General features: G+C 39.3%; 1 protein-coding gene across 5 annotated transcripts in view; it reads right to left on the bottom strand.

Annotated features, from left to right (window-relative positions):
- The window catches only part of ICA1 (islet cell autoantigen 1), a 74,072-nt gene that overhangs the window by 53,183 nt on the left and 5,492 nt on the right, over window positions 1–15,397 (bottom strand). For 4 of the 5 annotated variants that reach the window (XM_062605107.1, XM_062605108.1, XM_062605104.1 and 1 more), the window contains exons 2-4: window positions 7,893–7,930; window positions 2,696–2,867; window positions 775–847 (exon numbers count right to left, since the gene is read on the bottom strand). In XM_062605107.1, the coding sequence (XP_062461091.1) occupies window positions 775–847; window positions 2,696–2,867; window positions 7,893–7,909 (262 nt within the window). In that variant the 5' untranslated portion in view covers window positions 7,910–7,930. The remainder of the gene's footprint in view (window positions 1–774; window positions 848–2,695; window positions 2,868–7,892; window positions 7,931–15,397) is intronic. The other variant, XM_062605105.1, reaches the window with a different exon arrangement.

Raw genomic sequence — 15,397 nt, 5'->3', positions numbered from 1 at the left:
ACTTGTTGATTACTTCTAAGCTGGAACCATGGGTCTTCATGATCTCATATCCTTATAAAAACATTTCATTATGGTCTTATCTATTAGTCTTCCAAGGCAGCTATTTACTAAAGTAACAATTTCTTCCCACTATGAATAGTGAGAATGGCCTAATATAAAGAAAAGATATTCCCTGAAGTCCTCATCCTTTTACCAAATGCTGGCAGTCAAATCCATTGCAGATTCTAGTAGAATCTGCTGCATGCACATCTTTGCGTCAAGAGATTTCACCTGCTACTGTGGAACACTTCTTGAACACTACATTTCTTGTACACTACTATTCTATATTCTAATTTTACCTTCAGATCCTGAAACATTATCTCCAACTCTCTTTGGGCAGTCAAAAGAAGAAAACCCAAGAAAATATGAACAACATTCCACAGAAGAAAGTAAATTGAAAGATATCTCCAAAGCTGGATTCTCTTTCCCAGGCCAGAAATCCCAGTAGCAGAGAATCAAACTATCGATTGCAGAGAACCTTTAGAGGTCATTTAATACAACCTGCTTCTTGAAGCTTCTAAAATGAGGTCCCTGCCTGCCCCCAGTAACTGCCACTAATTACTATACACCCAGTAGAGCCAAGTCAGCATTATCAAATTTATTGTAATAGCATGGATTACTTAATTATAAAACTAGTATTAAGCCCAATATTCTTCATAGTCAATCCTGATTAAAAAAAAATTATTCCATAATGCAGACCCACTTATTTTAACTACTGTATTCGATCATACTTACAACAAATCCTTTTTTGATACAGTTCAATTGCTTTCAGCAGCTCCATACACGTTCTCTGAATAGAATGGAACAGCTGATATTGAAACAAAATACACAAAAAAAATTGTAAGCGTATACAAAAAACACTGACAATTCAAATACAAGAAAGAGATTATTTTTTGTAGAAATTACAAGGATCACCATTTTCTTATTGAACAATGAGTAATTTTTCCAGCGTGAAAGTAATTTTTCCTTATCAATTGTGTTTTTCTTTCAATTAAGTTGTCCACTGAAACTAAAGAGAGACCAATCATAACTTATGAAAGGAAAACAAAGACAAAAATAATTTTGGAAACAGACCTAATATAAATAGCTAATAGTTAACCAAACTACTCATGTTGGGGGGGTTTAATTGATATATTTGTATATATATATATATATATATATATATGAAGGTGTAGTACAAATCTTTCTAAAAAAAACCAAACAAACACTCAAAAATCAAAATAGAATAAAATGTTATCAAAATGTGTATGATGCTTATCATGTGTAGCAACACACATACTGAATTTTTAATACTACAAAGTCTAGTGGAACAAGTTTGCATTGGTATTCCAACATAGGAAGTTATTGTTTTAAACTGAGATTTTAGTGGCATAGCTCCAGTTCTCTAATCAAATTTTATAAAGCATCATTTTCTATAGGAAGTGGGTGGGGGTGGGAAGTCAGTCTTGACTAAATTTGGGGATTGTTTGACTTGCTGTACATTTACACGGGTCTTTTACACTGTGTTACTTGTGCTTGAGAAGTTGTTCAAGTGAAAACATGCTTATAGTTTTGTATCTGGTAAATGCAACTTTCCCCATTTCCAATCCCACTTAACTAACAAAGCATCCTTTCTGATGAATCTGCAACACAGTAACCATGGTAGGAACTCAGGTACATTTTTATGTGATCGTTACAGCCTTCCAGCTTGTTTTAAATCAATGCTCTTGATTTATAACCCATCATGAAGAGCCCATAGATAGAATCATCATGTTCTAAGTTATCACTATTATAGCTAGCACTACAAAAATTTGTTTGTTGTAAACCAGCCTCTTGTATTTCAGCCAAATTGTGGATAAACTGAGAATCTTAAGTCAACAATTTTCTATGAAAATGCAAGAAAACCAGTAAGGCAAAACTTTCCTCCTTATATAACAAAACAATACAGATAAAACTTAGCTGGACACTAACTTGATCACTGCACTTTGGAAGTCCATTCTCTCTTTTGCTTTGTGTCAAAGACGATCAAGCTCTTCAATTTGCAGAGCCTTAATATTTTTATTATTTTTCGAGTGGGGTGGAGGATAATGACAGTAGAGCTGTATTTGTGACAAAGCAGGATTCCTTCTCTTGGTGACACTTTACAGACTGTCAGAAACTTCTTGGGTCATGTCAGAACACACCTGTCTGCACAAAAGCTCCAAAGAGCAGGGCACATTATGCACCTTGCTCCTTCTTGGCACACTGCATGTTTTTCCCTGCTGTATGCACTATTTTATAACTGTATAAAGAATGTCACTTGTATATACTAAGGAATACTATTTAAAAAAAAAATCTTGAACTGATATAAGCAAAGGATAAGAATGGCTAATGTAAGTAGAAATGACCACCTCCTGCTCTCCTCTAACAACAAAAGGACCAAAACCTAAAAATAAGTAAGAGAGATATTTGGTTCCAAATAAAGTTTGAGGGATGTGGGTTTGTGTTACAAAATCCACTGTGTTTCCTATATTTACATAGGTAATTTTGTAAAAAACTAGAAAACATATTACAAGAAAACAATTATGCAAATGTATATACTCTATTATATACTAGGCACACACATATTAGAAGCTTGATGGAAATGAAAACATTTTAAGAATTAACAAAAAATACACATTATGTAAAAATTACAAACCTCAAGTTTTGCATCCAGATCTGCATCTGAAGCCACAACATGTTCATCTTCTTTTTTTCCTGTAACTTTTATAAGGGCTTGTTTTGTTTTCCAGTATTTTTGTTGCATTTTATTGACCACAGATTTTTCTTGGCTTTGAGCATATTGGTCATAAAATTCCCTTGGATAATTGCTAGAGTATTAAGAAACAAAATTACAAAGCTTCAATATGATGCTTAAAAATACAAATCTAACATGCTAGATTAATACATTTCCATCAAGAATATTGCATTTGCATGCAAACATGTACCTTCCTACCATGCATTTCTTCATTATGCATTAATAACAAATCAATTAACTTAGTACATTAACTTTCCCCTCCTACTTTAGAAAATAACACACTGCTTTCAATTTGAATGTATTTAACATGTATTTTAGCAGTACTGCCAAATAATCAGCTGCAAAGAATTCTTCCCAATGCATTAGGGAATGATTTATAGCCCATGTAATTAAATTTTTATTTTTATAACTAATAGGAGAGTTTCCAATGAACTAGTAGAGTTGCTTAGGCAGCAATCTCATGCAAATTCAGCAGTGTTGGTGTTTCTCATTTTATGAATGGAATTAGATTACTTCTTGCCCTCCCTTTTTTACAATTGAATAATACAGAATTAGAAGAGCACTCATCTCTTTTGAGCATGCTATGTGAAAGGTAGATCACTCACGACTCCTTTCATACAGGCAATGACTACATGACAGCTGTGGGTGCATACACATGCAATTGTTCTTCAAGGATTACAGATGACTCTGAATTCCTGTGGCAGACCAGCAGAATAAAAAGTGTAATCTAAATACAATCACAATCTAATCTAATCTAATCTAATCTAAATCCTACAAAGACAAATTCCCTGTCCCACAATATTTAAACCACACCAAGATGTGTGCCTGGCAAAATCTTGGATCAGATTCTCCTGGAAGGCATGCGAAGGCACATGAAAAACAACAAGGTGCTTGGTGACAGCCAGCATGGCTTCACTAAGGGGAAATCCTGCCTGACCAATTTGGTGGCCTTCTATGATGGGGCTACAGAACTGATGGACAGGGGTAGAGCAGCTGATGTCATCTACCTGGACTTGTGCAAAGCATTCAACACTGTCCTACACGACATCCTTGTCCCTAAATTGGAGGGACATCAATTTGATGGATGGACCACTCGGTGGATAAAGAACTGGCTGGATGGCCGCACACAAAGAGTTTTGGTCAATGGCTTGGTGTCCAACTGGAGACCAGTAATGAGTGGTGTCCCTCAGGGATCGGTGTTGGGACCGGTCCTGTTCAACATCTTCATCACTGACATGGAGAGTGGGATTGAGTGCACCCTCAGCATGTTTGCCGATGACACCAAGCTGTGTGGTTTGGTTGATACGCTGGAGGGAAGGAATGTCATCCAGAGGGACCTTGACATGCTTGTGAGGTGGGCTGATGCCAACCTCATGAAGTTTAACCATGCTAAGTGCAAGGTCCTACACCTGGGTCAGAGCAATCCCAGGCACAGCTACAGGTTGGGCAGAGAAGAGATTCAGAGCAGCCCTGTGGAGAACTTGGGGGTGTTGGTCGATGAGAAAATGAACATGAGCTGGCTTCAGTGTGCGCTTGCAGCCCAGAAAGCCAACCGTATCCTGGGCTGCATCAAAAGGCGTGCGACCAGCAGGTCGAAGGAGGTGATCCCATCATGCTCCGCGCTGGCGGCCGGCTGCGCCACCGGACCGCGGCCTACTGGGCCGCAGCGGGACCGGGGCCTGGAGTCAGGAGCGGAGCTGGGACCGGGAGCGATGGAGGCCGGGAAGGGGTTTTGGGCTTCCAGCGCCGAGGTGCGGGAGCGGCTGTGGGGCCTGGCGCTGGTGTGGGACCGGTTCGTGAGCGCCGAGGAGGAGGAGGAGCTGTTTTTTGTTTTTTGTTTTTTTGGGCAGGAACAACCCCAGGTTCCAGTATAGGTTGGGAAACGACCTGTTAGAGAGCAGTGTAGGGGAGAGGGACCTGGGGGTCCTAGTGGACGACAGGATGACCATGAGCCAACACTGTGCCTTTGTGGCTAAGAAGGCCAATGGCATCCTGGGGTGTATTAGAAGGGCGGTGGTTAGTAGGTCGAGAGAGGTCCTCCTTCCCCTCTACTCTGCCCTGGTGAGACCCCATCTGGAATATTGTGTCCAGTTCTGGGCCCCTCAGTTCAAGAAGGACAGGGAGCTGCTGGAGAGAGTCCAGCGAAGGGCAACAAAGACGATTAAGGGAGTGGAGCATCTCCCTTATGAGGAAAGACTGAGGGAGCTGGGTCTGTATAGTTTGGAGAAGAGGAGACTGAGGGGTGACCTTATTAGTGTCTATAAATATATAAAGGGGGAATGTCACGAGGATGGAGCCAGGCTCTACTCAGTGGCAAACAATGATAGGACAAGGGGTAATGGGTACAAACTGGAACACAAGAAGTTCCACTTAAACTTGAGAAGAAACTTCTTCTCGGTGAGGGTGACGGAACACTGGAACAGGCTGCCCAGGGAGGTTGTGGAGTCTCCTTCCCTGGAGACATTCAAAACCCACCTGGACACATTCCTGTGTAACATTATCTAGGTGTTCCTGCTCCGGCAGGGGGATTGGACTAGATGATCTTTCGAGGTCCCTTCCAATCTCTAGCATACTGTGATACTGTGATCCTGCCCCTTTACTCTGCTCTCGTGAGACCTCACTTGGAGTATTGTGTGCAGTTCTGGTGTCCTCAACATAAAAAGGACATGGAACTGTTGGAACAAGTCCAGAGGAGGGCCAAGAGGATGATCAGGGGACTGGAGCACCTCCCGTATGAAGATAGGCTGAGAAAGTTGGGGCTGTTCAGCCCGGAGAAGAGAAGGCTGCATGAAGACCTCATAGCAGCCTTCCAGTATCTGAAGGGGGCCTATAGGGATGCTGGGGAGGGACTCTTCATTAGGGACTGTAGTGATAGGACAAGGGGTAATGGGTTAAAACTTAAACAGGGGAAGTTTATATTGGATATAAGGAGGAAGTTCTTTACTGTAAGGGTGGTGAGGCACTGGAATGGGTTGCCCAGGGAAGTTGTGAATGCTCCATCCCTGGTGGTGCTCAAGGCCAGGCTGGACAGAGCCTTGGGTGACATGGTTTAGTGTGAGGTGTCCCTACCTATGGCAGGGGAGGTGAAACTAGATGACCTTGAGGTCTTTTCCAACCCTAACTATTCTATGATTCTAAGATGACTTAATCAAAAATATAGCTTTACCATTAAATCTCTTTCAGGAAGTGTTATTCTGTTATTAACTTCCGCAAAAGTACATGCCTTTTCCCCTATATGCACATATAAAAAGCTGCAGTAATTTTTCAGTTCTTCAGAAGTAAATGGTTGCTAAAACTTGCTATATTAAACATTCCAGGAAAAAAAAAGAGGTTGAGTTTATTTTTAGAAAAGATACCCTTCGCCTGTGGAATGACAAACTGTAGTTCATTACCGAGATACTGCCCACTAACTGTTCACAACACATTGACAGCTCATGGACACTACCCCACTAGGTCTTCAGACCGAACATGCACATTGGTTCTATATATGTACTGAGACACACAGGTATGTGTGTGTGTGTGTGTATATATATATACACACACATATACATGTGTATGTGTGTGTGTGTATTGCTTGCTGTGAATACTGTGGCCATTCTGAAACAAACCATTGGTACACATGTTCCCCAAAAGGGTAGCGAATCTGCTCTATATAGTTACGAGTGACAATTTAAACTGGAAAGGAAATTTGTCTCACAGGAATTTGTTACTTCCTTTAGTTATTTTTTAATCAGTTTTAGGACACAGTGGCTTAATAACAAAAGATGTGGTAAGAAATGAAACTGGAAGTGAGTAAGGACAAAATTCAAAACACACTTATATGCAGCAATTCTTTGCTTTTTCCCCAAACTTTGAAAGCAAAGATATTTACCTATTTAATTCTACCCAAACATTAGTTTCAAAAGTTTTATTTATTAATTTAATTAAAATTAAATGACATTTTGGTGCTACAGAACAAAATAAACAACACATGCAAACCATACCATATTTCATATGAAATTGTACACAGACAAACTCTTAACTGCTCTGACAACAGACAGCCTATCAAGTCAGGTGAAGCCTATATTGACCCGACATATACTGTAACTTAACAAAATCTACAACCTCTACAAGAAGATCCTCCTGGATTATATGAGAATAGAATGTGAAAGTTTAATAAAAATAGCATTACTTTAATAATAATAATAAAAAATAAAAATCAAACTGCTCACAAGCTAGTGTAAGGACCTCAGCTGCCTGGATAGTTGTGTGCTTTAACTTTTGCTACAGCTGTACAGATAACCAATAGTTCAGTGGTCAACCGAAGAAAACACTGTAATTCATCTGATGTCAAACAGCCTCAATATCTACCTCACTTGGGGTCACTAGAAATTCTGGCAGCATAGTGCAAGGAGTAAAAATGAGTTATTAAAATGACATCCCCCCCCAATTAACAATGCTGGCATTAATAAATTCCTCAATTAGAGAGTGATAAACCAATTGAAGGAATAAGAGGAATATAATTGTAGCATGGTTTGGGTTGGAACAGATCTTAAATATCATCTAGTTCCAATCCACAGTAATCTTTTGCAAACATACACAAATTAAGCTTCTAATTTCATTTGGAGAATTTAATGGCTCCTTCTTATACTTAAGACTGTAAAAGATTTATAATCCCATTACTGAAGTATTTGACAGCAATTTTTACTGGTAGATACTTGTCAATACTTTTTAAAATGGATTTTGTGTCAAGCAATCATGGATATATTTAGGTTTTGTTGAACAATCAGAACATGAAACTAAAAGAAGGATGTATTTTATTGTAAAGTTGACAACCATGGATAAACCTCTTGAAATACGACAGTTCATACAGTTCTTTCTATTAAACAGGAAATCTGTAATGTGTTATTTTTCTATCTACTCAATTCACTTGTTTTTCCATTCTTTGGCAGTCTTTCATCTTTTATTTTTATTCTTTTTAAACAGAATGTCTACCAATGACTTCACATAAATACTAAGTGCCAGAATATTGCGTGAGATAAACTCAGGCTGTGACAAATCAGCGTGTCAAACACCATTAGCTCTTTAGAGTAAGAAAAAAAATGACCAAGGTACTTACTACTTATGACCTTCCATGTTCCTTGTTTTCTTCAGACACTTAAATAAAATAAGAAATTATCAATTAATACAAACATCTTTAAAATGTAATGTTCAAGTTAGGCACTAGAAGGTCCTTACCTTTTTATGTAGAAAATGACAGTGTTGTAGCATTGTGTTTCCCATGTTACAACAGAAAACTTCAATCTGTAGCCTTCTTCACGTAACACAGAATTCTCACTTAAATCCATGACAAACACATTTAAGTGGTGTCATGGGTGTTGCCAATTATTATGTTAGCAAATTTTCCAATTTACCTGGCATAAATTCAGTGATTTTTTTGATGAGGCAAGGCATCTTTCTCAGTCAAGTTTTTTTCCCAATGTTTTAGCCACAAAAAAAAAGTTCAGCTACTTTTTTCACCCATGTCCCACTGATCTATGTTTTGAAAACACTAGCTATACCACATCTTGAGGCAAGGATGCAAAATTTAACCACCAGGTATTTTTTCAATGAGGGACACCACAGTTCCTGAAGGATGTATGCACTTGTATGCATTTGGACTTCAGATTTTAGAAGTTAATATCTCCAAGCTTGGATACTCAAGTCTCCCACTATACTTTGAGCTGACTAGATGGCACGCACATCACTTCCCAACAGTAACTGTACATACTCCTTCCAGGCCAAATTTGTAAGTGGAGCCAGACATTCCTTATAAACAATGAGCAACTGGCTTTTCCTCTGCTGCTTTCAGAGAGAACTCTATTCTCCAGCATACAGCCAGCACGGAAATGGAAGCACTGCAGCATGATCGTAGCTGATACCAAAAAGAAGCTGGTCAGATGGTGCTGCTGAGAAATGGCCTTTGATAAGACAAGGCACAGTATGAACACACCAACATGCTGAACTAAGATGTGAAGCTGATTGAGAAAGTAGGAATGGAAAAAGTAGCTACGAAGGTAACGGTGCTGAAACGGAACTTGGGCACTCATCTGGATGAGAGGGAAAAGGGGCTGCAACAGGGAAATGTGACACTGGAAGCATCTAGCATGGTGCTGCTTGCAGACAGCGTGGTTAGCAATGGAGTGGCAAAGGGTCTGGAACAGATTGCACGAACAGAAACAAAGGAACGTGAACCACCAGAGGGCTTCCTGCAACTGAGCACATGCACTTCCACTTGGAGGCAAATGGAGGCGAAGATTTCTGATTCTAATCTCTTTGCTGTCGGCACCTGTGAAACTTCCTGGCAAAGTTCCACGAGATTCTGCACGATTATATCAGAGCAGAAAATCTTCCTGAACTGGGATTTGTGAAGTGCTCGTAAGAACTGCCAGAGAAACCACAAGAAAACTGGTAACTGCCTTCAGAGCAGAACTTAAAGGCCAAGAGCTACACAACAAAAGAGGAAGAAAGAACTGTTTCAGTTTGTCGATTGCATTATAGCACCACTGAGTCAGGCAATACACAGAATGGACAGCATCAGTCATGGCTTTGCTGTAGTTTCTAAAACCATAAGGCACAGGCAACATTAACTCTGTTTTTCTACCACCATTCTGCTTGACTTCACTGGTTTAATACTGGTCCTCCTTAAGTCAACTGTGGCTGAGTGCAAGTGAGATAAGAAGACAGGATTTAGCTTGTATACACAGCCATGACTCAGTCAGCAGCACGCTTGGTTTGACAGGAAGCAAGGAACAGCCTAGATGGAAAAACACACGCATTATGTGAAACAAAGTGTAAATGACCATCATGGGGAACAGGCCTAAGGCACTAACCTCACACATTGTATGTGTCCACCTGTCCCTCCTGGAAGCCAATGTCCCTAAAAAAAAGTTTGACCTTATATTTTGATTCTGGGATCTTCTTAGTTATATTCCACTGAGTTCTATATAACACCCCTACACCTTTAATATAATATTTGTAGAGTTTTTTTTTTTACTTCAAAATGAGGACTGTATGAGAGCTATTAGGCCAGTGTTTTCATGGTATGAAAATAAGGGTATGCAATCCTTCCTGCTGTGAGGCATTATGGCATTTGGGGTGTTTGAGGCTACATGACCTGCTGGCATAGTGCTGTATGGCTGATTAGGGTGGAAGGAAACAAAAGTGGAGCCTTACCTACACTACCTGTTGGGAATGGCTCCTGGCATGTAGTATCCCCCAAAACATGCCAGGAGAGAGAAGGGCCCTATAAAGTTCTAGGTGATACAGATAAAAACTATGCCAGGAAGACTGCAGCAATTAAACAGCGGGAACGAGCAGCAGCTCAGTCCCTGCATCCATTTTATTTCCAATACAGAGGTAGATTTTGGTCTTAAATGAGAATTCAGTTTGTACAAAGACAGCTTAGTAAGCACTAGCATTGGGAAAACAGAACTGTGATTGCTCAAAAACGAACCAGATGACTTTTGATAAGGTTTGCAGTGTTCACCTATGATTCCCATCGATGTTCCTGGATCCCATCCATTCCAGATGAGTTTCACCTTTCTCTGTGATTAACACGCTGGAAAACCTAGATATGCACTACTGTTATGCCATTCTTTAGCTGTTAATTTAGACCATAAATATGTATTTGGTTTAGGTCCCATTGATCTCAATGGTAACCCTAACAATTTCCATTCACACAGACCTTATTTCAAGTTAGATAAACTTGTATATTTGCAGCACTGTAAACCAATTCATAATGCATGTTTCAGCATCACACTTAAGCCCTGCTGAAATGGAAACAGTATATATTAACGTAGACATTAAAATCAGGAATGAAATTAGAGAAACATAATAAAGGAGCTGTATGTAGCTGATATGCTATCACAAGAATTCTCATGGTTGTAGAAAAGTTCTGCTGCAAATGTATCAACTTTTAGCTTGTCATGTTAGGATTTTATTTTTAAGAAACATCCACACTTACTAGATAGGTCATATCCTTAACTGGATTTTCAGGAGGAGCTCAGAACTGTGGGATCTTTGAGGTCAACTTCCTCAAAGCACATGCACAGCCCATTTGTATGGGCAGAAAGTTGAGCACCTGTGGCAGAAGGCCAGAATAGATTAATTTTAATGAATTTGAATGCAAAACTCATGTGTGTAGAAGATGGAGGTAGAGACAAGTTATGCAGGAGAATGCAAAAGTATGCATGGGTGGAGTTAGGAAAGCCAAAGCCATGCTGGGGCTGAAACTAGCAAGGAACACAAAGGTCAACAGCAGAGATTCTGTGAAAATTTGTATAATGTAAATCAAGATGAGACTGGAGAGCAGCAAATTTGCTGCTGCCACTGGTTTAACACAGACTTTCCACAAGAACAGTGTAAATGGGCAGAGGAATAACACTGCATCAACTGTGTGTGTGTGTGTCTGCGTGTGAAGCTACACACACACAAGAAAAAAAAAGTGCAGATGTTTTCTTCTTAAGAATTACCTACAATATTTTCACCTGTTGGTCATACTGTTTATCTTCATTCATAGCTGAAACTTAACAAACAGTTTTCATTCTTCAGATTTTGCTACATGTGCAATATGAATTGTCCCTGCACTCATTTAACGGGGCCATAATTCTCTAACTTCATATGTTGTTACTGTCTATTCCAAGCCCAGGAAGCAAAGAGAGTTAATATACTGGTTCAATGTAACAAATGAGATTATTATTAAAAGTATCTGGGATAGCTGAAAGCAGTGAGATCTTTTTTTAAAGAAATCCCAAAGTCTAAGTCTAGCCACAAAAAGTGAGAGATGCTAATAAAAGGGGACTGGAAACAGCCCATGGAAGTATCTAGGAATTAAAAGGAACATTTCATAACAAAGAATCCTTATGTTTGTGAAATGGTGGCCATGAGGTTGCAGAGAACAAAGAATGAGCACATAACCTTTGACTACTTTAGGTTTTGAACTCTATCATGCTTTCAAAGAAAAAGACATAAATGTCCCAAACAGAAGTAACAAGAGGGTTGCTCTTTGCCAAAGCTGACTACAATGGAAGCATATGACACTAAGTAGAGTCCAACAATACCTTCCCCCAAAACTGCAGTCAAAAGTAACCTATACTGTCATAGAGCTTTATATATAAAACAAGCTTAATTTGCCAGAAGGAGGTGACATAAGAGACTTTTTTATCTTCCCAGTGTATTAAAACTAAAAAAAAAAAAAAACAAACCCACAAAACCCCAAAAAAGTTATGATAAATAATAATACACTGACACCAATTAAAAATAAAATAAAAATAGCATTCACTACCCCATCAGAAGCATTTTTATCAGAAAGTTCCCATTATCTTTGATGATGAAGAATTACACAACACTTGTGATCTCCATGACAGACCACCTTTATCTTGGTAAACAAAAGGCAGGGATACTCTAGATAGGGGAGGAAAGCAAACATAGGTGCTCTATAGTGCTGCTTTCCCTAGCATGCTGTTAATAGCTGACTGTTCACAAATCCACATTTACTGCTGCACAGTGCTGCATCTGAGGCATCCTGAAGAAGTCCACACAGGGCTTCAGTGATTTTGCAAGTACTTCCCAGGGTTTTTTGAGGCAGGCAGATACTATCTCAGTTTCAGCATTAAATCTGAGCTGGTCCTATTCATAACAAGTCTGCCCAGAACTCAAGGGATCACAGTGATGCATCCATCCCACACAGAACCAGCTGGGTTCACAACCCCTGCTGAAACCTTGAAAATCCCCAACAGGCCCTCTGAGGAGCTACCAGGAAGCCATCATGTCCCACAAACATCCCTGTTTGCAGACTGACTCCAGAGGGGACCAGCACAGCCCATCAGCCTGGACACTGTGAAGTACAGACCAACTGTTTCTAGATTCAGCCTGGCTTCAGAAGCCATACAGCTGCATCCAGGCAGTGCTCTGTCACAACTAACACAATGGGCTGGAACCACGATGGTCCTGCAAACAACCAACTATGGCAGCTCTGCATCTGTGGCAGAGCTTATCTGGGTTGTAAGGCTATTTACTCACAAATTATTTCCACCAGAAGACAAAATAGCTGGAATGAACACAGAACAAATTTCTGGCATAGTGCATCACCTTATGTCCCTATTAAGATATTTTATTAGCCATGATGCTGGAATGAAACTTGATGGAGGATGCTCTCATTAGCAAGTAGCATTTCTATTTCTATGGAAAATCCTCTGACTCTTTATAGTCTCCAAGACCATTTGAGTACACCATCTACATTCTGTTGTGCCAACAGAAAAATGCTTTCATTGTGTTTTGAGTGATTTAAACTCCAGCATACCCTAGGCTTACCTTCCAGCTCATGTTCTGTACAACATTTGTACATGCTTGCTTCTCGCTTCTCTTTTTTAGCTTCATTATATTATACTTTTGCATCGTAAGTTGTCAAGTTTCCCAAATCTGAACAACTTTATACAAATGGTATCTGAAGATTATTTATAACATGGTATGAACGCCTTCTCTCCAGCAGCTAAATTGAATATACAGAACTGCATATTCTCAATCTCATGCAGATACTTTTTCTTTTCCAATAAGTGTAAATGTAAGAAGTATCATCTAGTGAGGTGAAATTCATATCTTAAGATCTGAAGCTCAGATCCTAATTCAAATACCTCTCCTTGACTGAGCATTGGTTACACTGCTCTTCTGTGCTCTTACCTTAGCTAACAGATCTTACAGAAGAAAGTAGGAAGCAGAGACAGCAAACAGGAATCAATTCAACTGTGAAGACTGTATCTGAAAAGTGTTGATCTAATCACAACTTCTCAGAACCAAGAGATGAACTGAAATATTTGCAAAAATGTTATAAATGCTGATCTACAGATCAAGTTTAACAACCCAAGATGACCTAGATAGTTATGTAGGGAGGCAGTATTGAACAACATGTTCTTTTGAGATGTATCCAGAAACAAGACAAGGGAACAGAACGAGAGGCAGAGTCCAATTCAGCAACTTCTATGTGAAAGTAATGTGAAATACAGTCCACACTTTAACTGGTAGCACTGCACTCCCAGTTTACTGTCCTTTCAAAGCAGCTAATATGTTCTCTGGTTCTTCAAACCCCACACTCTCTGCACCCTAAACCCCTGCAACTTATAACTTCAAATATGGCAGAATCATGTATTGCAGCTGTTTTACTTAATATAACAGTTTTATTAAAATGACTGATCTTCCAAGAAACAATGAATGCAGTAATAGTACAGTGGTACCAAATACAAAAAATAAGAAGAATTTTAAGCAGTTCTATCTGTAGAAGTTAAAAGTGATAGCTTAATTTATGTAAAATACTCTGAAGGGAAGAAAATGTGCTTAGGTGAGGGAATCAATGCCATCTGTGCCTTCAATAGCTATTGATTGACAACCTATCTCCCCCACTCTGCTCACGGGAAGCTGTGATCAAACTGAATCTAGTAAATGGCCCTCCAGAACAAGAAGCAGTCTCACTGCAAGATGACGATTAGGCAGGGCAGAGTTATATTTTCTCTGGTCTGTCTACAAACACACAGACCAGGATCTTCAAATTGTGTTCTACTTTGCTTTTCCCAAACAAAAGTGAATAGTGCAGCCTATTGATCTGAATTATGCATATTGAGAAAGCAGAAAGAGCGAAGTCTGGGCCTATATAGGCGTTCAACATCAAGATTGTATATAGATTTGCAAGTATTCCTACTATTAATCATGAACAGCAACTACTGTAATTCAGCTAAAATTTAAGTTATATCAGTAAGCTAATGTTTATCAGTAAGAAAAATGATGAGATTTAATTTTTCCTCTAAAGCTCTTGAGGTTCATCCTTGATGTTCTAATCCCAACACTGAGCTTTAAATCCAGGATTTTCATTTAGTTAGCCTCCTCACTGATGCAATTCAATTTTTCATTAATTCCAAAAGTTTGCAGAATTAGTCAGCAAGTGCTGTGCAGAACTTCCTTCTACTTTTGGTCTGTTTCTTTGTCTCAAACAAATTCATAGCTTTGCTACTTATCCTCAGAAGCATATATGTTACAGATTATCCACAATTACTCAGAAGAAGAAATACCACAATCTTATAAAAGGGGTTGTATCAACAGAATCACTCTTTCAACCTATTTCAGGAGCTGACATCTAGAAATAGCTTCACATGTTCTTAAAACCAGCATAGAGCAAAACAGCATCTGTTATACAGAGAGGAACTCCTGCTATATTCATACACCTGGTAGGTGCTGAGGAGGAAACAAATTATGCTGTTTGACCCCCAGTTATCTACTGTGATGCCTAAATTTCCATGTAAGTCTCTCAATAATAAGCCCCTGTACAGACAGTGAATAGAACCTCCAAAGAGCAAGTCTGAGCCCCTAAACCACAGCCTCAACACTGAGCACACAGAAATTACAGTTTCTGCATGAAGCACCTGAACTGGATGGCTAAATGATGCAGTAAGAGCACTTCTCTACTCCTCTTAGAACTGGGATTTCAAGGTGGTCTGTTGAATTACTGGGGAAAAAAGATTCAGCAGCACACTCAGTAACACATTGTGCTTGGGACACAGACACATCTGTAAGCTCACTGGAACCAATTTTTTCTTT

This window comes from Pezoporus occidentalis, unplaced genomic scaffold (genome assembly GCF_034315485.1).
Source record: "Pezoporus occidentalis ecotype Australia unplaced genomic scaffold, CSIRO_AGI_Poc_V1 ctg9, whole genome shotgun sequence".
Classification (NCBI taxonomy): domain Eukaryota; kingdom Metazoa; phylum Chordata; class Aves; order Psittaciformes; family Psittacidae; genus Pezoporus; species Pezoporus occidentalis.
The sequence above is the reverse complement of the archived record's forward strand: the minus strand, read 5'-3'. Positions and strand labels throughout refer to the sequence as shown.